Here is a 26,303-nt window from a genome sequence, read left to right as displayed (position 1 = left end):
GGGAAGGTGTCGTCGTTGAGTGACTGTAGGAGGATACAAGACGACTTGGACAGGATTTGTGATTGGTGTAAAGAATGGCAGCTAACTCTAAATATACACTCCTGGAAATGGAAAAAAGAACACATTGACACCGGTGTGTCAGACCCACCATACTTGCTCCGGACACTGCGAGACGGCTGTACAAGCAATGATCACACGCACGGCACAGCGGACACACCAGGAACTGCGGTGTTGGCCGTCGAATGGCGCTAGCTGCGCAGCATTTGTGCACCGCCGCCGTCAGTGTCAGCCAGTTTGCCGTGGCATACGGAGCTCCATCGCAGTCTTTAACACTGGTAGCATGCCGCGACAGCGTGGACGTGAACCGTATGTGCAGTTGACGGACTTTGAGCGAGGGCGTATAGTGGGCACGCGGGAGGCCGGGTGGACGTACCGCCGAATTGCTCAACACGTGGGGCGTGAGGTCTCCACAGTACATCGATGTTGTCGCCAGTGGTCGGCGGAAGGAGCACGTGCCCGTCGACCTGGGACCGGACCGCAGCGACGCACGGATGCACGCCAAGACCGTAGGATCCTACGCAGTGCCGTAGGGGACCGCACCGCCACTTCCCAGCAAATTAGGGACACTGTTGCTCCTGGGGTATCGGCGAGGACCATTCGCAACCGTCTCCATGAAGCTGGGCTACGGTCCCGCACACCGTTAGGCCGTCTTCCGCTCACGCCCCAACATCGTGCAGCCCGCCTCCAGTGGTGTCGCGACAGGCGTGAATGGAGGGACGAATGGAGACGTGTCGTCTTCAGCGATGAGAGTCGCTTCTGCCTTGGTGCCAATGATGGTCGTATGCGTGTTTGGCGCCGTGCAGGTGAGCGCCACAATCAGGACTGCATACGACCGAGGCACACAGGGCCAACACCCGGAATCATGGTGTGGGGAGCGATCTCCTACACTGGCCGTACACCACTGGTGATCGTCGAGGGGACACTGAATAGTGCACGGTACATCCAAACCGTCATCGAACCCATCGTTCTACCATTCCTAGACCGGCAAGAGAACTTGCTGTTGCAACAGGACAATGCACGTCCGCATGTATCCCGTGCCACCCAACGTGCTCTAGAAGGTGTAAGTCAACTACCCTGGCCAGCAAGATCTCCGGATCTGTCCCCCATTGAGCATGTTTGGGACTGGATGAAGCGTCGTCTCACGCGGTCTGCACGTCCAGCACGAACGCTGGTCCAACTGAGGCGCCAGGTGGAAATGGCGTGGCAAGCCGTTCCACAGGACTACATCCAGCATCTCTACGATCGTCGCCATGGGAGAATAGCAGCCTGCATTGCTGCGAAAGGTGGATATACACTGTACTAGTGCCGACATTGTGCTTGCTCTGTTGCCTGTGTCTATGTGCCTGTGGTTCTGTCAGTGTGATCATGTGATGTATCTGACCCCAGGAATGTGTCAATAAAGTTTCCCCTTCCTGGGACAATGAATTCACGGTGTTCTTATTTCAATTTCCAGGAGTGTAGATAAATGTAAATTAATGCAGATGAATACGAAAAAGAATCCCGTAATGTTTGAATACTCCAATAGTAGTGTAGCGCTTGACACAGTCACGTCGATTAAATATTTGGGCGTAACACAGCAGAGCGATATGAAGTGGGACAAGCATGTAATGGCAGTTGTGAGGAAGGCGGATAGTTGTCTTCGGTTCATTGGTAGAATTTTGGGAAGATGTGGTTCATCTGTAAAGGAGACCGCTTGTAAAACACCAATACGACCTATTCTTGAGTACTGCTCGAGCGTTTGGGATCCCTATCAGGTCGGATTGAGGGAGGACACAGAAGCAATTCGGAGGCGGGCGGCTAGATTTGTTACTGGTAGGTCTGATCATCACGCGAGTGTTGCGGAAATGCTTCAGGAACTCGGGTGGGAATCTCTGGAGGAAAGGAGGCGTTCTTTTCGTGAATCGCTACTGAGGAAATTTAGAGGACCAGCATTTGAAGCTGACTGCAGTACAATTTTACTGCCGCTGACTTATATTTCGCGGAATGACTACAAAGATAAGATAAGAGTGATTAGGGCTCGTACAGAGGCATATAGGCAGTCATTTTTCCCTCGTTCTGTATGGAAGTGGCCGGCCGAAGTGGCCGTGCGGTTAAAGGCGCTGCAGTCTGGAACCGCAACACCGCTACGGTCGCAGGTTCGAATCCTGCCCCGGGCATGGATGTTTGTGATGTCCTTAGGTTAGTTAGGTTTAACTAGTTCTAAGTTCTAGGGGACTAATGACCTCAGCAGTTGAGTCCCATAGTGCTCAGAGCCATTTGAACCATTTGTATGGGAGTGGAACAGGGAGAGAAGATGCTAGTTGTGGTACGAGGTACCGTCCGTCACGCACCGTATGGTGGATTGCGGAGTATATATGTAGATGTAGATGTAGATGTAGATCTCTGCCTAAAGAGCACAATGCTGGGGCACGCACAAGTGTTTCGCAGCAAACCGTTCCTCATACATAGTTGAACATGGGGCCCCACGGCACAGCAACCATACGTGTTCACACGTTGATCCAACTACATCGTCAATTCCGACTGCAGTAGACACTATCTGAATTCGACCGTCGATCAATGGAAACGTGTCGGCTCTATGGCTGAATCACATTTTTGCTACACTAGGTCAATGGTCGTCTTCGAGTGAACGGCGTCTTGAAACGTTCAGCGCGCCACGGATGCAGGCTATGATAACACTATTATGCTACGGGAGGTTGAGTAAGGTCTGTGACAGTAATCGAAAATATGCTCACAGCCTCGAACCACCTGCAACCCTTCATGCTTGAGTCTTCCCCAATGGCGATAGCCGGCCGAAGTGGCCGTGCGGTTAAAGGCGCTGCAGTCTGGAACCGCAAGACCGCTACAGTCGCAGGTTCGAATCCTGCCTCGGGCATGGATGTTTGTGATGTCCTTACGTTAGTTAGGTTTAACTAGTTCTAAGTTCTAGGGGACTAATGACCTCAGCAGTTGAGTCCCATAGTGTTCAGAGCCTAGAGCCCAATGGCGATATCATCTTTCAGCAGTGTCTCGGAGCCAGAAACGTGCTGCAGTGGTTTGAGGAGCATTGTAGCGAACTTACGTTGGTGCCTGAGCGACCAAATTCGCCTGATGTAAATCCTATGGAACCCATCTGTGTCGCTATCGGGCACCATCACCGCGTACGCAACTCAGCGGCCCGTTATTTTCCCGAATTACATGACCTGTGTGTAGACATCTAATGCAACATACCTCAGCAAACCTACCAGTGAACTGTAGAATCCCTGATATGCAGTATCACTGATGTATTTCGTACCGGAAATTTTTTTCTTTATTTTTATTTGAAAACCTGTACAACAGGCAGGCTGTCAGCAGCACTCTACGCTGCTCTTCAGCCATAGAATACACAATGAGAATAAACAGTGAGAAGACACGTAAGTTACAGAACGATGGGCAATAAAACAGTACACACATAGAAACAAACACGGAGCCGTTCACACTCGACGATAATCCACACTGCAAACTGTTGATACGACGCACAAACACTGAAGATGGCGATGGCACAGGTGAACGATGGTGTGCGACGGTGAACACTAAACACTAAACACGACGACACACACGAGACACTGATGGCAATGATCTCCGGCGCGCGAAAGTCCACGGAGCGTGTGCGAGTCCGGGGACCTGCCAAGAGAGGAGGAGGGGCGGAGGAAGAGGGAGAGGGGAGAGCAGAGATGCCATGAGCAGAGGAGATAGGGTGAAGGGAGGAAGGGGGAGGGGAAGCCCAGGGGAAGAGGGATGGAGGAAGGGGGATGGGGGGAAAAGGAGAGAGAAGGGAGGGAGGGTGCCTAAAGGAAAGGACACAAAAAGTGTGGGGGGGGGGAGAATCAAAGTTGATAGGAGGGGTAGATGGAGGGGAGGAGGACATCATCAGGGAGGGGGAGCTGGCGGGAGCCACCTTGGGAGAGGGTAAGGAGGGTGGAGAGATGGAGACTGGGTGGGATGTGGGAATACAGGCATGGCAGCGGGTGGGGGTGGGAGAGGATGGGTGAGACAAGCAGATGAGGAGGATCGAGTTTGCGGGAGGTGTACAGGATCCGTATCCTTTCAAGGAAAAGGAGGAGGTGGGGGAAGGGGATGAGATCATACAGGACCCGCGTGGGGGAGGGGAGATGGGTGCGATAGGCGAGGCAGAGAGCATGGAGTTCAAGGATTTGTAGGGATTTATAAAAGGTAGGGGGAGGGGAGATCCAGGCCGGATGGGTGTAACAAAGGATAGGGCGGATGAGGGATTTATAGGTGTGGAGGATGGTGGAGGGGTCCAGACCCCACGTACGGCCGGAAAGGAGCTTGAGGAGACGGAGTCGGGAGCGTGCCTTGGCTTGGATTGTCCGGAGATGGGGAGTCCAGGAGAGGCGACGGTCGAGGGTGGCGCCAAGGTACTTAAGGGTGGGAGTGAGGGCGATAGGACGGCCATAGACGGTGAAATATAAATCAAGGAAGCGGAAGGAAGGGGTGGTTTTGCCTACAATGATCGCCAGGGTTTTGGGTACCAGAAACGGACAAACAGGTTATTAAGCAGGTGGTTGCAATGTTTTGGATCAAAGTGTAAATTCATAAGAAAGCAAAACTGCTACATTGTCTCGCATCTCGCGGCGATTTCTTATTCTCAATTTTCAGTGTTCATGATCGAATAACCAGTACCTTCTATTAACACTAGAAATACTAGAAACAAATGCAGTTGTCTTCGTTTTCTGCTTCTGTCTACCATTCTCAAATCGCATTCTACCAGGTGTAGAAGTATGAAACGGGAATTTCCCTGTAGATGGTGCTAGCTGTCAGTGTAGGGCCCGCGAGACCGCAACACACAGTAACCCAATTTCCATAAGTCGGTATGTTTCAACCCGTAAAAAATGCCGAGTTCTGTGCCTACGAACTAAAGTTTGCGGACAGCATTGGTTTTCTGTTATCATTTGAAGAAAACTGCTGCATAATCGCATCGAATGCATGTCGAAGCTATTGGCGGCTAGCGAAAATACCATGTTTCGAATGGTTCAAAAAATTGAAAAATGGTGATTTTGACGTGAGAAACGGCGAGCGTGGGAAACCACCGAAAAAGTTAGAAGACAACGAATTGCAGGCCTTATTGGATGTAAATGATATACTCTGGAGGAACTCGCGAAACAATTGAATGTGACAGAGAAAGCCGTTTCTCTTCGGTTGAAAGCTATGAGAAAGGTGTAGAAAGTGGGAAAATCGGTTCCACATGAACTGATCGAAAGACAGGAAGCAAATCGAAATACCACTTGTGAAATATTGCTAGCCATATACAAAAGAAAGGTGTTTGTCCATCGAATAGTGTCAGGTGATGAAAATGGATATATTTTGAGAATCCTAAGGGTGGTAAATCATGGGTGAATCCAGGAAAACCATCGACATCCAGTACAAGATCAGGTCGTTTTGAAAGAAGACAATGCTCTGTGTTTGGTGGGATCAGAAGGTGTCATCTATCATGAGCTGCTAAAACTTGGCGAAACCGTTAACACTGATCGCTAACAATGGCAGATGATCGAATTAAATTGAGAATTAAGTGGCAAAAGACCGGAATATGGGAAAAGGCAATACAAAGTCACATTGCTCCATGATAACGCCCCATCACACACAGCAAAACGGGTTAGGGGAACGATCGAGGCGTTCAATTGGGAAATACTAGGGCATGTGGCTTATTCCGCAGACTTGACTCCGTCCGATTATCATCTATTTGCATCACTAGGACACGCTCTCGGTGAACAACGCTTCAGTTCGTATGAAAATGTACGAAAATGGCTCGCTGACTGGTTCGCTTCAAAAGAACGTTTTTTTGGCGTTGCATTCGTAGCCTGCCGGAGAGGTGGGAGAAACGTGTAAACAGCAATGGAGATTATTTTGAATAAAATATTGTTTATCAGTCTTAAACAACAGACGTGTAATTATTGCAACCAAATTCCGGTTTCATACTTCTACACCTGGTACAGCAACTCATCAATTGCCCACCAGCTCATCTTCCAGGGCGCCTAAAAAAGTAGTACATCAACCGCAAAACTCAGCGTACGACGCCCCACCTAACGATCTCCACCATTCACTCACACCCGGGTTTTACGCAGCTCCATGACGTATCCGCTCTGCCACACCGTAACTTCAACCAACTGCCACTTTCCAATCCTGAAATTCGTACCGAAATATAGCCTACCCTACCTGCAAATCATAGACAGTAACCCACCATTCCAGGCTTCTCCCAGTGTATCTTGCCGTTTCTCCCTTATTCTACCTTCTTCCCGTTAAATACTATACGACTCCTGTAGTAGTTCGTCTTCCCATTACTATAACTATCTTTTCATTTCTACTGTGGACGTTACTGCTATTCACGCATCACCAGAGGCGTACTTACATCACAGCAGGCTCCACCCCCACCATCTTGTGCCGTTACAGTTTACGCTCAGGTTAAAGACTTACAATCACTGGCTGGCCCAGTAGCCATGATAGGATGTCAATGTAGCCTCATACACGTACACACAATCGCCGGCTATGTGAATGATTATAGTTGCAATTGTGTGTGGCAGGTAGAAGGCCGGCCACAAGAGTACACTGGTGGTGTTCGTGTTCAGTGTTGTTACCAGGCCTGATAAGGCATAAAAGTGGCACAAACAGAGTCAGATGGCGAGCGACCACTGTGACGGACACGGAAATGCCGCGTACTCGTCCGAGACAGCATTTTCAGCACTGGCACAGATTGAAAGGGATCTCCTTGTGGGACTCCATTTGGCCGACTGGTCGAACAGTACGCTATCCAGATTTGAGGGGCATTCGGATGTGGGAGTGACCCAAAGTTGGACTGGATAGGAACGTGAGAGCAGTCATATTCGTCTTCAGTGTCCCCGACGACCACGAATCACCACGACAAGGGAGAATAGCCACATTTGCACGAAGCACGTCGAAATCCTTCCTCATCTGCGCCTGCCATTCGAGAACAAGTAACGGACTCCCTGAAACGTTATGTCATTTCGCACCATCAGTTGGAGACTAGCAGCAACCTAGGGAACTAACGTCCCCTGCATAGACTGCCATTACCACCACAACACCAACTGCTGCGTTTGGAGTGATGCCCTGACCAGGAACATGGACCGCTGTGTTCAGACATGATGACCTTTTAGACTCTGAGAAGCTCATCTGCAGAAACCAGCACGGTTTTAGGAAACAGTTGTCATGCGAGACACAGCTGGCCCTCTTTGTGCAACAAGCTCTAGATACCGTCTCCAAGGTTGATGCCATATTTCACGACTTTCGAAAGGCGTTCGACTCAGTTCCGCACTGTCGCTTGCTCCAAAAAGTGCGCGCTTACGGTCTACCCGCTGACATATGCGGTTGGATAGAAAGTTATCTAACAGACAAAGAGCAGTATGTCGTCCCAAATAAGGTGACTTCAACAGAAACAAGTGTAACATCAGGTGTACCCCAGGGCAACGTAATAGGTCCGCTGCTTTTACGATTTACATAAACGATCTGGTTGATGGTATTGATAGCGGCATTAGACTCTTTGCCGATGATGCTGTAGTCTACAGGAAAGTGGTATCACAAGAAAGTTGTGATCCAATCAATGAGGATTTGCAGAAAATTAATGCGTGGTGTAATGACTGGCAGTTATCTCTCAATGTTAGTAAGTGTAACCTGCTGCGTACAACAAGGCGAAAATCCCCATTAATGTACGAGTGCAAAATAAATGCTCGGTCCTTTGAAGCGGTAACATCCGTCAAGTATTAGGGTGTGACTGTTCGAAATGATCTCAAATGGAATGATCGGATTATGCAAGTAACGGGCAAGGCGAACTCTAGATTGCGGTTTATTGGTAGAATCCTGAAGTGATGCAGTCCTTCAACAAAGGAAATTGCTTACAATACGTTAGTTCGTCCAGTCTTAGAGTATTGTTCGTCTGTATGGGACCCTTACCAGTTGGATCTGATTCAAGAGATTGAGAAGGTCCAAAGAAGAGCGGCAAGATTCAGTGACTGGTACATTTAGCCATCTCGAGAGCGTTACAAATCTCATAGAAAGTTTTAAGTGGGACACACTTGCAGATAGACGACGCACTAAACGGAAGGGGCTGCTCACTAAATTCCGAAATCCGATATTTCCGAGGATGTAGAGCATATATTATGACCACCAACTTTCAAGTACTGCAATGATCAGCATTCAAAGATAAGGGAAATTAGAGCTCGTACTGAGGCGTTCAGATAGTCGTTTTTCCCTCGCGCGATCCACGAGTGGAACATAGGGGGGGGGGGGGGGGGGGGGGGGGAGAATATGACTTTGGCGCGAATTGTGCCCTCCGCCACACACCGCTTGGTGGCTAGCGGAGTATATATGTAGATGTAAATGTAGAATGGGGTCGCATTGTGTTCGTCAATGAATCGCAGTTGTGGATCATCCTGAACGGCCATTGCCGGAGACCTGGGGAGAGGTCTCACTCTTCCAATGTTTTGGAGACACACAGTGATGTCGCAGCTGGCGTCATGACGTGGGGAGCCATGGGGTGTGACTTCGGGTCACAGCTGGTAGCAGTCCAGGGAACACTGCGCCCTCATTTGTTTAATTCTCTCCGACATTCTCGTCGTGCTATCTTCCAAAACGACATTGCTCGTCCGAGCGTGTCACATGTCTCCCAGAACTGCCTGGTTGATGCTGAAGTACTCCCGTAGCCAGCAACATCCCTTGGTCTGTCGCCAATAGAACATGTGCGGGGGCGACTCGGACTTCACCTCAGTGCCAGTATCCAGGATATCAAAGACCAGTTACAAGAGTTGTGGTCTAGCCTGCCTCAGGAGAGGAGGGTTCGAAACAGAGGTAGTGGACGAATCCAAGCCAGAGGTGTCAACGTCATGCCGATAAGTGGGCTCACAGGTCAAGTTCTTTGTAAATTTTACTCGATTTTCCAATTACTGAAATATATCAAATAAACAGCATCAGATACCATCTCAACTTGTGAAGTCGTATTTCGTTTCCTCCTCCTATTCTGGGTGCTTCATACTTGAACGTAACGTCACAAGATGCTAATGGAGGTGCTCCTGTGATATAAGAGCGCTGAAGATGACGCATAAAATGCAGTAATGGTCAAGACGATCACAAAAAAGTTGCTTTTACAATTAGATGTCAATTGGGCTTCATGAAGAAAATTATAATGCCTGTTCCACAAGATGGATTCTGCTATAAGTACCTTTCTACGAAATTTCCATTTTTTCGGTGAAGAACAGTTGCACATTATGGCACCCTCCTGAAGACTTCTCGTATCCACTCTGAGCACCGGTACGTCTGAAATGTTTTACTTGGCCACCTACAAGAAAACAGCGTGATTTCATTGCTGGACGTCGCGCTTCTAACCTCCACCGTGGAGGCGTCAAAAGAAGTGGTGAGATGTCTACGTCGCAAAGACAGACAATTACCAGGTTTCGACAAATTGATCCTTTAATTGTGTTCAGTAGTGTACCCACATCACTCAGACCTCTTCATGTTGGTCCTATACTTACACTGTTGATGTAACTGCAGTCATGAAAATGCCTGCACCTAAGTAGGAATGGGAAGGGCACGTCGGCAAAATTTATTGGTGACAGTGTAGTGGGTAGTGGTGGGATCACTCACGAGAAAATTCCTGCAGTAGTTGGTGTTACAGCTGCACCTTTTCTTAGTCTGAAGTCAGCTGACAGGTGTCCTGCTTAAAGGAAGCCTCTCGAACAAAGGAATCACCTTCAAAGACAGTCAAGTATCCAGGTAGTGAAGGAATTGGCATATTTCATAAAAATATAACAGGTATTAGAGATAAACGTAATGAACTGCTTATAGATTTTGACTCTGGACATATTGGTATATCAGAGCACCTCTCAAATAATGTGACGATTCAAAGGCTTCCTTTACCAAGATCCAGATTATCTGTTTTTCAAGGAGTTCTTTGCGGAGTGGGGAGGTGGCCACGTACGTAAAAAAATAATATTCTATTTGAGTCCGTAGACGTATCAAAGCACTTCACTGAACAGGCATTTGAATGTTGTACAGGGACAGTTCAAATTTGTGAAACTAAACCTCTAATTGCTGTTATTTGTATGTCCAGTATCTCTGACTTCAGAGCATTTCTACTCAAGCTAGAGAGGGTTCTTGGTCGACTTCATAGAAAGTACCAAAAATTATTTATATATGGTGACTTCAATATTAATTTTTTATGTGATGTGAAAGAAAAAGCATGTTGGAAGAACTCCTAAACTGATACGATGGAGACTGTATTTTTTTCAGAGTGCAAGGGAACAGTAGCACAGCCGTAGACAACATTTTTATTAATTCTTCATTACTATATGGGCAAGGGTGAATGGCCTTTCAGACCATGATGCACAAATTTTAACGCTAAAAGGTTTCTGTACTAAAATAGTGGTTACATACAATTTCACACTATGTAGAAGAAGCTGATCCAACGGCAGCAGAGAGTTTTTTAAACCTTGTTAAGGAAGAAGGGTGACAGCGTGTTTCTATTACTGACAACATAGATGACAAATATAATGCTTTCCTTAACACATTTCTCATGCTCTTTGGAAGTTGCTTTCCATTAGAACGTGCAAAACAAGAGTACTAGCAGTAAAAGGCAACATGAGTGGCTGTCTAGTGGGATCAGAATATCACGTAGAACAAAGTGGTAATTGTTTCAAAATGTCAGACATAGTCACAATTGAGCTAGAGTAGCCCATTACAAACAGTACGATAAGGTGCTTAATGTTATAAGGAAGACACAGAGTACGTGGTAAACAAATAGAATATGTAATTCACAGGACAAAATTGAAATCATATGTTCAGTTGTAAGGGAAGCGACTGGTCAACAGCACATGGTGGACAATATAAAGTCAGCTCGTAGTAAAAATATTTCTGTTACTCGTAAGTCAAATATAATTACAGTATTTAATAATCATTTTCTGAGAATTGCTGGTGAATTAAATACAAATTTAGATTCTACAGTGAATAATACCACTCTCTTGGAAATTGCCTTTCTTAGACTAATACCTGAAATACTCTTCTGAGATACTGACAAACAGGAGGCTGAGACAAAAATTAAATAACTTAAGACTCAGGACTCTCATGGATATGATGGAGTATCTAGCACAATACTAAAGTACTGCGCTGCATGCGTTAATCCTGTCCTTAGCCACATTAATTTTTCCTTTAGGAATGGGCAGTTTCCTGAACGATTAAAGTACTCATTAGTTGTGCTGCTTTATAAAAAGGGAGAAAGGGATAATGTAGACAATTTTAGATCTATTACCATGCCATCAGTGTTTGCTAAAGTTATTGAAAGGGCTTTGTATGTAAGGATAACTGATCATTTCATTTCACATAATCTGACGTCAAATGTGTAGTTTGATTTTAGAAGTGGCTTAACAGCTGAAAATGGTGTATTCTCTTTTCTCTGTGAGGTATTGGTTGGATTAAGCAAAAGGCTTCGGACGCTAGTCATTTTTTTTGAAGTAAGGCACTGATCTGTGTTGATCACGAAATTTGCTCTTGCTGTTGCAACATTATGGCATACCAGGAGCAGCTCACAACTGGTTCACCTCTCACTTTATGACTAGACAGCAAGAGGTCATTTTCCACACTATTGAGAATGGCTCTGATTTAGGGTCTGATTGGGGCACGATAAGGTGGGGGGGGGGGGAGGAGGGAGGGAGTGCCCCAGGGATAAGTGCTGGGGTCACTCATGCTCCTTACTTATATAAATGATATGCCGTCTAGTGTTACAGGTGATTGTAAAATATTTATGTTTGCTCATGACATTAGCTTTGTAGTGAAGTATTTTGCGTGGAACGCTGACACTATTTCAAATAGTGCAGTTCAAGACATAAATTCAAGGCTTGTAGAAAATAAAATAATGCTAAATTACTGTTTCTAAGACACAATACAACAAAACCTAACGTTATAATTACACAGGACGGGCATATGATTAATGAGCCTGAATAATTCAAATTTCTATGTATCCAGGTAGATAGTAAACTGTTGTGGAAAGCTCACATTCAGGATATTTTCCAAGGACTTAATGCTGCCATTTTTACTATTAGAGCAGTATGTGGTTCAAAATGGTTCAAATGGCTCTGAGCACTATGGGACTTAACATCTGAGGTCATCAGTCTCCTAGAACTTAGAACTACTTAAACCTAACTAACCTAAGGACAGCACACACATCCATGCCCGAAGCAGGATTCGAACCTGCGACCGTAGCGGTCTCGCGGTTCCAGACTGAAGCGTCTAGAACCGCTCGGCCACCCCGGCCGGCAACAGTATGTGACATAAGTGATAATTTGACACGAAAAGTAGTCTGCTTTTATTTACTTGTCTGCTTATTTTCATTCACTTACGACATATGGTATTATATTTTGGGACAACTCTTCCCATTCTCAAAGGGTGTTTTTGGCTCAGAAATGGGCGGTTCAGGCAGTAAGTGGAGCAAGTTTGCGAACCTCTCGTCGACCCCTGTTCATTAGCCTGGGTATTCTGACGTTGACCACTCAATGCGTATGTTCTTTAATGTCATTTCTTGTCAACAATATCAGCTTAGTCCTGAGAATTAGCAGCTGTCACTCCGTTAATATTAGGTCGAAATGCAGTATACATTTGAATCGCACTTCCTTAACCCTTGTGCAGAAAGGCACGCAGTATTCTGCTGCATCCATTTTCAATAAGCTACCACAAGAATTCAAACATCTTAGCAGTAACACACGCGTTTTCATATCTAAACTGAATAGCTTCCTCATGTGTCACTTCTATTCTGTCAAGGAGTTCCTTTAAAAATTAAGCTGGTTCTTGTGTTATATTGTTGACTGCGTTTATTTAATCTTATGGCTTGTCGCCTTCTTAAAACTAAAATAACTGAACTCCTCCTGAACAGGCCATGAAGGCCCAACGGTACCGATCGACCACCGTGTCGTTCTCAGCCCACAGGTGTCACTGGATGCTAATATGGAGGGCCATTGTGGTCAGCACACTGTTCTCCCAGCAACATGTCAGTTTACGAGACAGGACCCACTACTTCTCAATCAAGTAGCTCCTCAGTTTGCCTCACAAGGGCAGAGAGCACCTGACTTGCCAACAGCGCCCAGAAGACTGTATGATCACCTGTCCAAGTGCTAGCCCAGCCCAACAGCACTTAACTTCGGTGATCTGACAGGAACTGATATTGCCACTGTGGCAAGGCCTTTGGCTTGTCGTATTCTTAGGATTCATAAACATTTTATTTTATCTGTTATAGCTTTTCTTTTGCAATTTTATGTACTGGCACGTTCCATGACCATGGAGGTTTGCTCCTCTTTTTGGTCCATTGGAATTGGGGCGTGTAAAGTAAAATTATAAAAATATGTCACCCGCCTCATGTCACATTCCCCTCAGCTGCGGACTATAGGCAGACTACAGGCAAGTAGACTACAGAAGGTAGACGGGTATAGACAGCAGGTTAGTACTCACGTTGACGACACTGACGCCGAGCACGACGACCCAGCCCCAGCCGCCGTCGGGCGCCACTAGCCGCGGCGCCCGGCGCTCTTCGGCGGCGATTCTCTGCTTCTCCGCCGCCGCCGCCGTCGCCTTCTTCCTTTTCCGCTCGGATCGCTTCCGCCGGTAGGCAACCAGGCGCTCCGTCGTCATCTTGTCCTTCTCGTCCAACATCCTGTCCTTCTCGCCCGACATCGCCTCTTTTTCAGCAGACATGTTTCCTGGAAAAGCAAATACATACTTATGCAGTCATAACGATGTATTGTAAGCCGTTTAAAAAATACCAGTGTGTAGTGTGTAGGCATCTGATGTATTCTATTTACTTCTCGAAAAAAAAAATACAGGTTGGTATTCATACAGAAAGACAAATGAAGCGTAGAAGGAGCAGCCAGCGGAAAACTCACCAAGAGAGGAAGAGTGTACAAGAATCAACCTGTTCATTTATCTATTGACTCTCATGGCGGGTTTGCTTCAGGATGGAATTAAGAGGCCGGCCGAAGTGGCTGTGCGGTTCTAGGCACTACAGTCTGGAGCCGAGCGACCGCTACGGTCGCAGGTTCGAATCCTGCCTCGGGCATGGATGTTTGTGATGTCCTTAGGTTAGTTAGGATTAAGTAGTTCTAAGTTCTAGGGGACTGATGACCTTAGAAGTTAAGTCCCATAGTGCTCAGAGCCATTGGAACCATTTGGAATTAAGACCACAAAGAAAAGAACTAAGACTACTCACCCTGCTAATGAACCTCTGCCACAATATGTTACTACACAACTGTTTTCCCATTGGGTTGGTTCAAATGGCTCTGAGCACTATTGGACTTAACTTCTGAGGTCATCAGTCCCTACTACTGAAACCTCGAACCAGCGACTGTAGCGGTCGCACGGTTCCAGACTGTAGCGCCTAGAACCGCTCGGCCACCCCGGCCGGCTAGAGGGTGGTACTGTTCCTCATACGTCATGCCTTAGCGCCCTCTTCCCATTGGGAACTAAGCTCTCCAGAGGAAATATGAGTCACCCCTTTAAAGAGCACACTTGTCCATTTGGAACGTTGTAGGTACTGTACCAGGTAGCAGGCAGAAACGTGGTCCTCTACCGCTGTCATATGTCACGGCAGTGCCATAATATGTGTGTATGCCATTCGGCTGTAACAAATCAACAGAGTAAGATGGATAAACATGGAGATCTGATAAAATGACGGAAAGAAGCTATCGCGCCTGAATGTTCTCGTGACCTCACCGTGAATGAAGTGTCCTGATTTGTTAGTGTATCAACGCAGACCGTCCAATGTATCAACAGGATTTGATGTATGGCACATAGCTGACCAGCACAGCACAAGAGTCGTGGTGATAAAATGTTGCTAACCCAGAGGAACCGGAGATGAGTGTCGCACCTTGGCATTGACAGTCGGCTTCAAATCTAGCCAGCAATCTATCAGTGGATGTAGGCCCATCTCAATCAGTTTCCAACCAAATATTGCAACGGGAACTGCATGCAATGTAAATTTGGAGATTGATTGTAACCTCTCGTCTATATACGGTATAATTACGAAGTCTATCAAAATAAAGATGTCAGAGAAACTAATAACAGAGATGGAGGTTTCAATTCAAACAAAGCTTGATGTCTGACAGTTAAATATCAAGAGCTTGCTGGCTATCACTCATGCCAGAACTGTGTTTCCAGGAATTTCAGTGCAGGCTCTTAACATCAAAGGAGCATCACACAAGGGCATAGTGGGTATCAGTATTCGAACTCAGGTATAAATAGTGGCGTGAGACCAACAATAGTTCACAGTCTAGTTGGAGTACAAACACCAACAAAACTCGCACCATTTGAAGAGCCGGCCGTGGTGGCCAAGCGGTTAAAGGCGCTACAGTCAGGAACCGCGCGACCGCTACGGTCGCAGGTTCGAATCCTGCCTCGGGCATGGATGTTTGTGATGTCCTTAGGTTAGTTAGGTTTAAGTAGTTCTAAGTTCTAGGGGACTGATGACCTTAGAAGTTAAGTCCCATAGTGCTCAGAGCCATTGGAACCATTTGAAGAAGACGAATGGCCTAGTCGTCCAAATATTGTGCATAAAATGGAAACAACAACTCGGCAGCATTCCCAGAAGCTCACCATCAGTCTGTTTTTACCAGAAGACTTTAGTTTTATGTGCTGGCAACCAACCTATTCCCTGGTTTATAATTTAATTCAAATAAATTATGAAGTTTCGAACGTTGTATTTGTATTTCACGATACTTGGACAAACTGTTGCAAGATTTGTAAACAGATGGAAGGCTACAATCCGTTTCCAGGTGTCCACTGCAAGCAGTTCCCTTCTTGTTGTTCGGTTGGAGAGCAGCATTCACTGACAATTTCCTGTCAGGTTTGAAACCAGTAGTCACTCTTAAGGCGTGATCATCGTCTTTGGTCCCTGTGGGTAAGCAGTTTTTTTCCTCCACTATTCTTATGCCATGTTAAATGGCTGTATACTACACAGCAGGGATCAGGAGGATCCGGATGCTTTTTAAAAAAATTTCAAGGTCCAGAAGAAAGGCTTCATGTTCTTTACTAATTTTCATTTTTATTTTCACTCACAAAATAAGATGAAATACACTAGGCAGGTATATTTGTATTTAAAAATCCAGAAAAAAAGCTTGTAGTCCTTACTGATCTTTTTATTTTAATTTTCATTCTCAAACTAACATGATATACAACAGACAGGCACATTTGTATTCAAACTTCAGAAAAAACGTGTATTCACTACATTTTTCTTTCAGTTTTCACTCTAAAAATATAGACTGGTTTATTTGTGTAAAATACACTACTGACCATTAACATTGCTACATCACGAAGATGACGTGCTATAGACGCGAAATTTAACCGACAGGAAGAAGATGCTGTGATATGCAAATGATTAGCTTTTCAGAGCATTCACACAAGCTTGGCGCCAGTGGCGACACCTACAACGTGCTGACATGAGGAAAGTTTCCAACCTATTTCTCATACACAAACAGCAGTTGACCGGCGTTGGCTGGTGAAACGTTGTTGTGATGTCTCGTGTAATGCGTACCATCACGTTTCCGACTTTGATAAAGGTCGGATTGTAGCCTATCGCAATTGCGGTTTACCATATCGCGACATTGCTGCTCGCGTTGTCGAGATCCAATGACTGTTAGCAGAATATGGAATCAGTGGGTTCAGGAGGGTAATACGGAACGCCGTGCTGGATCCCAACGGCCTCGTATCACTAGCAGTCGAGATGACAGGCATCTTATCTGCATGGCTGTAACGGATCGTGCAGCCACGTCTCGATCCCTGAGTCAACAGATGGGGACGTTTGCAAGACAACAACAATGTGCACGAACAGTTCGACGGCGTTTGCAGCAGCATGGACTATCAGCTTGGAGACCATGGCTGCGGTTACCCTTGACGCTGCATCACAGACAGGAGCGCCTGCGATGGTTTACTCAACGACGAACCTGGGTGCACGAATACCAAAACTTCATTTTTTCGGATGAATCCAGGTTCTGTTTACAGCATCTTGATGGTCGCATCCGTGTTTGGCGACATCGCGGTGAACGCACATTGGAAGCATGTATTCGTCATCGCCATACTGGCGTATCACCTGGCATGATGGTATGGGGTGCCATTGGTTACACGTCTCGGTCACCCCTTGTTCGCATTGACGGCACTTTGAACAGTGGAAGTTACATTTCAGATGTGTTATGACTTGTGGCTCTACCCTTCATTCGATCCCTGCGAAACCCTGCATTTCAGCAGGACAATGCACGACCGCATGTTGTAGGTCCTGTACTGGCCTTTCTGGATACAGAAAATGTTCGACTGCTGCCCTGGCCAGCACATTCTCCAGATCTCTCACCAATTGAAAACGTCTGGTCAATAGTGGCCGAGCAACTGGCTCGTCACGATACGCCAGTCACTACTCTCAATGAACTGTGGTATCGTGTGAAGCTACATGTGCAGCTGTACCTGTACACGCCATCCAAGGTCTGTTTGACTCTAATGCCTAGGCGTATCAAGGCCGTTATTACGGCAGAGGTGGTTGTTTTGGGTACTGATTTCTCAGGATCTATGCACCCAAATTGCGTGAAAATGAAATCACATGTCAGTTCTAGTATAATATATTTGTCCAATGAATACCCGTTTATCATCTGCATTTCTTCTTGGTGCAGCAATTTTAATGGTTAGTAGTGTAATAAATGGGAGAAATTACATTGTCAGTCTTGAGCCAATTTCTTAAATTTAGTTTCTCGTGGGGAGCAGCTTTTGTGAATCGTGTTTTCAAGGTGTATGGCCGTCAATCTTGAGCAATACTTGTTCTCAACAAATTAATTTTTGAAAATGAAATTTCACGAATATATGTGGAATGAGACATTGTAGCCAGCGGTTATAGTTCCATACGTTTGCAAGGAAATGTCTTTCTGCAAGTGTATTACCTCCATTTGAGGTAAAGTTTTAGAAAGGCACAACTTCGCAGCCACATCCGTCTATTCTGCCGTTGGAAAACCTCAAAAGGCGATCTTAGAATCGCGACAGCTTTTCCATCTCTGAAAAGTCTTGTAATCTTGCTGCAAATTCCATCTTAATATCTGACATAAAATTTGAGAATACTGAAATGTCTATTTCAGAATTTATTTTGTATTAAAAATTGTTAAAAAGTGAAAAATTTCTTGGTCTCAAAAGTCTTTTCAAAGATATTCAGCTTGCGAAGGAGAAAAGACACACTTTGTATCACATCACATATTAATTTCCGATTTCCTTGTAGTTCGGTATTGAGCGCATTTAAATGTTTCAAAATGTCTTTCACGGGAGTCACAGCTAGAGTACAGTGTACCTTTGCTAGGAGTTCCAAATGGTTTCTTTTTTCTTGTGAATTCAAGTTTTCTGACAAAGATGTTACTTCCCTTTTATTTGCCAAAAAATTCAGCCACTTGACCTCTACTGAGCCAAGGAAGATTGTTGTCCTGCAGTAAGTCACAAATCGCCGAATCACACTCAGCAACAGATTGTTTGAGCTGTCTGTGCTGAAGAGCAGAACGAGGCCTCATAAAATTAATCAACTTGATCAACCTGTCCATTACTCCTTTCAGAGTCACACTAAGTTTTCCAGGAACGGCTGCCTGGAGAAATGTGCATTGATAAGATAGTGGCACAGCATTCTTATCTTTAATTCTCTTTACTGGTCTTTTTTCTTCCCGATCATCACTGGGGACCCACCAGTTGAAAGACAGTTTTATCATAACTAACGTTTGATTTTGTTCTTGAAGTCATCAAAATTCTTTAATAAATCTTCTCAACAAGTTTTGCCTTTCAACAGCAATATTGTTAGCAATTCTTCTCTAAGTCCTTTACTTTCAATATCCAAAAATCGCACGAAAATGGACATTTGTACTTCATCAACAACGTAGTATGATTGTTCTAGTGCTAAGGTGTAGCAAGGCGCTTCCTACAGAAGTCCGAGCACCCAGAATTTCGGTTCTTCTTGTATTACTTCATGCCGACAATGGAATACCTTGGATTGTGGCAACAAGATCCCTTTTCTCTTCAAAAAGCGCCGCTGCCACTTCCAAAATACATTGTTTTACAATCACAGAGTCTGAAAATGGCTTCCGGTGTTAAGTCAAGCGTCCAACATATACGCACCCCTGGTGCTGCAGATTTTTCTTGCCCAACATAGAGCGAACTAGGAAGGCCATGCTTTGGACTGTTCATGACTGGAAATAAGCTGCCCGGTCGGACGAGTCTCGTTTCAAATTGTATCGAGCGGGTGGACTCGTACGGGTACGTAGACAATTTCGTGAATGTATGGACCCTACATGTGGGCACAGGGCTGTTCAAGATAGTGGAGGCTCTGCAATGGTGTGGGGCGTATGCAGTTTGAGTGATATGGGACTCCCGATACATCTAGATACGAATCTTGACAGGCGACAGGTTCGTAAGCATCCTGCCTGATCACCTGCAGCCATTCATTGTGCGTTTCGACGGACTTGGGCAATTCCAGCAGGACAATGCGACATCTCAAACGTCCAGAATGCTACAGAGTGGCTCCAGGAACACTCTTCTGAGTTTAAACACTTCCGCTGGCCACCAAACTCCCCAGACATAAACATTATTGAGCATATCTGGGATGCCTTGCAACGTGCTGTTCAGAAGAGATCTCCACTCCCTCGTACGGATTTATGGACAGCCCTGCAGGATTGATGGTGTCAGTTCCGTACAGCACTTCTTCAGACAGTAGTTGAGTGCATGCCAAGTCGTGTTGCGGCACTTCTGCATGCTTGCGGGGGCCCTACACGATATTAGGCAGGTGTACGAGTTACTTTGGCTCTTCAGTGTAAATTCGCTCTTTATAAAAGTAGCGGCGCCCGGCACACAGCACGAGCCGACGCACAGCAAAGGAGCTACTTCCGTGACAAAGAATATGCTGCGGCACACCAAAGTAGCCGTGCAGCAAAGGAGGTGCCTCGTTGTCAAAGATCGCCCCTTCGAGTGAACTCGCTGGAACTTTCACAGGGTAGCTTTAAGGTTACGCTATCGTTCGAGTTGCGAGCGCAAAAAATGGTGTTTAAATGAACGTGCTTCTCCGACTTAATAGAGCTTTCAGAGGTTGCCAGAGTCTGAAATTGATTTATTAAATTTCCTTCTTCGTTAAATGAAATTCTTGTGTTGCATTCGTGTGTTCAGAGCCTTTATGTGGGTCAATATGACACGCTGCGCCGGCCGACCATATTGCTCCCTTCCGCTCACTCTCGTGCGCTGCACAGCACAGCCTACATGTATTTAATCTATCTGTAATTACCAGTGAATAATTCTAATTCAGCAGTTAATTGTAGACTACTAAAAAAAATATAGGGGTGGCGTTCAAACCAATTGCTATCTACAGAAAAATCTTTTTTTAAACTATTTTAGAACGTAATTTATGCTTTCAAAATATTTTTGGTCAGCCAGTTTTTGACCTTCCGCTGTCCGGACCTGGACCACGGTCCGCCAGTTGCCGATCGCTGCTGTACACCATTCCTCGTTCAGACTTTGTACCGTCTCGTTGATACACGAACAAATCTGGAAAATTTATTCACAGTGTGGTCGTGGGTACGTCCAGACATAATACGTTGTTTCAGACATTTTGTCTGGTCTCCATATAGACCCATCTTACTGAACTGCTTTGTTACAGTTGGCTGGCACGGCACAAAACACACATCGCCACTGCCGCAACTTAAGTCACCGGCGGAGGGTTTTATTTGTGCCTGGTACCAATTCTACACTTCCTACAATGCTCCAAAGGGACAAGTGTGCTCTTGTAACGGTGGTGAATAATATCTACTCTCGAGAACTTCGTTCGTGGTTGAAGAGCAGTTATGTAGTAATAATGTGACAAAGATTCATCAGTAACGTGAGTAGTCTCAGTTCTTTTCTTCGTGATCTTAATTCCATCCTAAAGCAAACCCACCAACTCAAGTCCATAGAGAAGTGAACTGGTTGCAGTCCCCAGATATCAAGTAATTCTGCTTTTACTTCAACACTCTTCCTCTCTTGATGAGTTTTCAGCTGGCGCCTTCTTCTGCGCTTTGCTTGCATTTCTGTTCAGATACCAACCAGTCTATTTGCAAGAGGTAAATATAATACATCATGTGCCTATGCACTAAACACAGATTTTTTTTTCAAACAGAAACTCATGTTTAAAAGTTGTATTAAACATGCGTATATTGATTGCTTCGTTATTTTAATACATTATACTTAACACCCACACTGGTGTCAGACTTGCTCTAAGCATTGTCTGTAACACCAAAGATGTGATCGTTTTCTGCTGTCTTGTTCTTCTTCCTTTGCTGACAAATCAAACTGTGGTGGCAGCGGAGATACAGTTTTTCAAGTGATCCATTATTGATTGCAAAATATTCTGTGTTAAAAAGTAAAAAACCTACTTTGAACTTCATAACCAAACATATGATCTTATTACCGGGCAAGCAAGGTGAAATATGAGTGATTAGCATACAAATGTAGGGAAAGGTAATGAAACTACTTTCACATGGGACGTAAAAATTTTACACCTATAAAATGTGGACACCACTATGATGTACAAGAAAGCTCGAAAATTTCTACTCGGGCTTCGGATCATCTTCAACATCAACAGATACAAGGTTTAAAAAATAAATAAGCTAGCAATGATTGTGGCGTATTTCGCAAAACAAACTGTCAGTCGTTACTAGTTAGACAAGCTGTGGCGTTAGCTGAAGATGGTTCTGTGATAGGATCGAAACCACTTATGGTGCATTTCTGCACGTTTTAATGTAGTTGTTGCGAGTAGGGAACATTGTGTCGTTTATTACTCTCATAAAATTCGGCAGTTCTCTGAAATCAAGGGTGTCTGAAATTATACTGCAGTAACTTATTTTCCAGTTGTACGCAGAATGGTTAATACTCATTATACTCTCTAAGAGGTTAATTTACGCAGTACATATTGGGGCTACAACTTTGGTTCTTTTGGTTTTTCTCGAAGTTCAAGACTTCGTCGTGAAAAACGTGTAAAAACTTTACGATTCTTGGGTTGGGTTGTTTTGGGAAGGAGACCAGACAGCGAGGTCATCGGTTTCATCGGAGTAGGGAAGGACGGGAAAGGAAGTCGGCCGTGCCCTTTCAAAGGAACCATCCCGGTATTTACCTGGAGCGATTTAGGGAAATCACGGAAAACCTAAAAATCAGGATGGCCGGATGCGGGATTGAACCGTCGTCCTCCCGAATGCGAGACCAGTGTCTAACGGTTTTTATGATTCAAAGTATTAAGCCATCCCTAGCCACTGCTTTCTCCCATCTTTCGGGCAGTACACGAATCCCGCGGCGGAAGAACTGGGAGTCTTTTGAGGATATCCACGGATCGATCGAATTATGCACTTGTTCACAGGACCAGATATGCTGATCTACCAGGTTCGGAAAAGGCGGTAGTCACAGGAATCAGGTGGGGTAGGACTTTCCAAGTACGTTTTGACGGTTTTGCTACATGCGAACCAGCACTGTCGTGCTGCAAAATCACCTTTTCATGTCTATCACCGTGTTGTGGCCGTTTGTCTTTCAGTGCGCGCCAAAAACGCATCAAGTGCTTTCGATGACGAACTCTTGTGGTTCTTTCCGTTGGTTTTAGTAGCTTCGAAAACCTTTCCTCCTCCACCACCATGGCCGGCCTGAGTGGCCGTGCGGTTCTAGGCGCTACAGTCTGGAACCGCGTGACCGCTACGGTCGCGGGTTCGAATCCTGCCTCGGGCATGGATGTGTGTGATGTCCTTAGGTTAGTTAGGTTTAATTCATTCTAAGTTCTAGGCGACTGATGACCCCAGAAGTTGAGTCGCATAGTGCTCAGAGCCATTTGATTTTCCACCGCCATGCCGGTCGTCTACGTCAAAATCAGCGATCTTAAAGTGCTGAAACGATTCTCTAAACGTTCTTTCACTAACAGTTGCCTCACTGTAAGTCTTAGCCAACATTTTATGAACCTGAGCCACAGATTTCTTCGTGTTAAAGCAGAAAATTAAACCTTCCCGAAAATGAGAACTGAGCTCCTACACTGATACATTCAGTCGAGAATAACTTCATGATGCAATCACAAATCGACAAATATGTTGAAGTTCAAATGGTTCAAATGGCTCTGAGCACTACGGGATTTAACTGCTGTGGTCATCAGTCCCCTAGAACATAGAACAACTTAAACCTAACTAACCTAAAGACATCACACACATCCATGCCCGAGGTAGGATTCGAACCTGCGACCGTAGCGGTCTCGCGGTTCCAGACTGTAGCGCCTAGAACCGCTCGGCCACTTCGGCCGGCTATGTTGAAGTCGTTATATTTACAAATGCCTAAGATTATTGTATGAGACTTAAGACCTACTAAATGTACCATATTTGCCGCTACCGCTACTGTCATCTATTGCGAAAACAGCGGAAGCAAAGTTATAGTCCTAATACATTCTACAGCCAAATCTACACCCATACTCTGTAAAACAAGGCGAAGTGCATGGCAGAGGGTAAGTCCCATTGTACCAGTTTTTAGGGTTTCTTCCTGTTCCATTAATGTATGGAGCGTGGGAAGTATGATTGTTCCAATGCCTCTGTGCGGGCAGTAATTATTCTAATCTTATCCCCACAATCTCTGTGTGAGCGATACGTAGGGGTTGTAGCACATTGCTAGAGTCATCATTTAAAGCCGGTTCTTGGAACTTTGTTAGTAGAGTTTCTCGGAATAGTTTACGTCTATCTTCAAGAGTCGTCCAATTCAGTTTCTTTAGTATCTCTATGACACGCTCCTACGGGCCAAAAAAACCTTCATGGTCGCTTCTCTGTATACGTTCAATATCCCCCGTTAGCCCTATTTGGGATGGACCCCACACACTTAAGCAATATTCTAGAATGGATCGCGCAAGTGATTTGTAAGTAATCTCCTTTGTAGAATGAATGCCCTTCCCGAGTATTCTACCAATAAACCGAAGTCTACCACCTGCTTTACCCACAACTGAGTCTATCTGATAATTCCATTTCATATCCCTACAAAGTGTAACATCGGGGTGTTTGTATGAGATGACGATTCCAGCTGTGTCTCACTGATATTACAGCCACAGGATACTACGTTGGTTCGTTTTGCTAAATGCACAATTTTACATTTCTGTACATTTAATGCAAGTTGCCAATCTGTGAACCACTTTGATATCTTATCAAGATCTGAGTGAATATTTAAGCAGTTTCTTTCAGACAGTACTTCATTATAAATAACTGCATCAACTGCTAAAAATCTTTGGTTACTAGTAATATTGTCTGCAAGGTCATTAATATACAACATGAACAGAAAAGGTCTCAACACACCTCAAGTTACTTCTACATCTGACGATGACTCTCCATCCAAGACAACATACTGCGTCCTTCCTACCAAAAAGTCCTCAATCCAATCACAAATTTCACTTGATACCCAATATGATCATACTTTTGACAATAATCGTAGGTGTGATACTGAGTCAAACAGTTTTCGGAAATACTGCATCTACCCGTTTGCCTTGATCCAAGGCTTTCAGTATGTCATGTGAGAAAAGTGCGAGTTGGGTTTCCTATGATCGATGTTTTCGGAATCCATGTTTTTTGGCATAGAGGAGGTCAATCTATTCAAGATACCTCATTACATTTCAGCTCAAAATATGTTCTAAGATTCCACAACAAATAGATGTCAAGGATATTGGACGGTAGTTTTGTGGAATACTTCTACTACGCTTTTTGTAGACGGGTATGACCTCTGCTTTCTTCCAACTACTGCGCACTGTTTTTTGTTCGAAGGATCTACGATAACTATAGTTATAAGAGGAGCTAACATTCTCACATAGTGTAGAATTAATAAAACTAATTTTGAACGAGATCAATGAGGTTTATAATATAACGTTCACTTGACCTCGACAGGTACAGAACACTTGCTCGAATAGACAAACGGAGGAATGAGGTAGCGTAAGGAAGGGGGGGGGGGCGGGAAAGCACGAAATGGGAAGAGGGGAGAATCATCGTTATTGACGGTACCGATCGGGCAATTCCCTTGACAAAAAGTGAAATATAGCATACATCCTTTGTTACTTTTATATACTACGGTCTGCAGAAGACTATTATCGACCACAATTACTGTAGACAGAAACTCTTTATTGCAAAATATGCATATCGTAGACGTGTGTCACTACAATTCTGAAGAAATTCCGGATTGTTCACTTTCCGTGTATACAATTACATGCACGCCATGAGTCCATTACGAGGGAAATCAACGTGTTAAGTTGGAATTTTTACGGAAAACAAACCGACACATCACGCAAGGCAAGTAAGCGGAACTGAAAGACACAAAACCAACGAGGACTGCGGTAATTCTGGGAAAGAATGAAAGTATGTACGGACAATGGCTGTCACTCTTTGGCCACATCACAAATCCTTTTCTACGTTGCATAGTTATGTCCGAGAGTTACACTAATTGCCTTTTGTAAATCCGAACTATTCACGTAGAGCTAATTAAGAATAGCAAATAAAAGAGAATACTGTTTATTGTGTGACGGAAATTTATTCACTTCCCTATTCCATAAATCCACTCCTCTGTAGTGGAGTAGAGAAATAATATTTTTTGTTTGTGGCTAAGTTAAATTTAAATTTGCTGTAAACCAAAATCCAGCACTGTGCAAGTTTGAACATTAATTAATACGGCCTAACAACGACAAATATAAATGAATCCTTTAGTTCAAATCATATACGCACATTACCGACCGAAAGCTCTGCACATACCGCTGAAGATTCATTGTCGTTTTAATTCTATACAGTAATATGATTTCAAATGATTTGGATAAAAACTGAGAGTCAACTCTGATACGAATTAACATGTCAGTGCGTCTGACCTGGCGTAACTAAATTAGTACAGATATTTTTATACGCGGTACATTAATATGTACACACATCAGAGGGTAGGTTAGTACGTTGTTTTTTTCTCTGCATCTAACAGTCATCCCGCAAACAACCCACGTAATTTACTACCTAGGCCGGCCGCTGTGACCTAGCGGTTCTAGGCACTTCAGTCCGGAACCGCGCTGCTGCTACGGTCGCAGGTTCGAATCTTGCTTCGGGCATGGATGTGTGTGCTGTCCTTAGGTTAGTTTGGTTTAAGTAGTTCTAAGTCTAGGGGACTGATGACCTCAGATGTTAAGTCCCGTAGTGCTTGGAGCCATTTGAATTTTACTACCTGATGTTTTC

The 26,303-nt window shown here is 44.8% G+C and overlaps 1 protein-coding gene across 1 annotated transcript in view; it reads right to left on the bottom strand.

The window, feature by feature from the left end:
• Positions 1-13,769, bottom strand: part of LOC124606447 (monocarboxylate transporter 5-like) — a 420,878-nt gene extending 407,109 nt beyond the window's left edge. Inside the window, exon 1 of the mRNA XM_047138429.1 lies at positions 13,534-13,769. Within this exon, the coding sequence (XP_046994385.1) occupies positions 13,534-13,755 (222 nt within the window). The 5' untranslated portion in view covers positions 13,756-13,769. The remainder of the gene's footprint in view (positions 1-13,533) is intronic.
• Positions 13,770-26,303: the final 12,534 nt, after the last annotated feature.

The sequence above is a fragment of the Schistocerca americana genome, chromosome 3 (assembly GCF_021461395.2).
Source record: "Schistocerca americana isolate TAMUIC-IGC-003095 chromosome 3, iqSchAmer2.1, whole genome shotgun sequence".
In the NCBI taxonomy this organism is placed as follows: Eukaryota; Metazoa; Arthropoda; class Insecta; order Orthoptera; family Acrididae; genus Schistocerca; species Schistocerca americana.
Note: the sequence above shows the minus strand (reverse complement) of the source record. Positions and strands in the feature narration are given on the sequence as shown.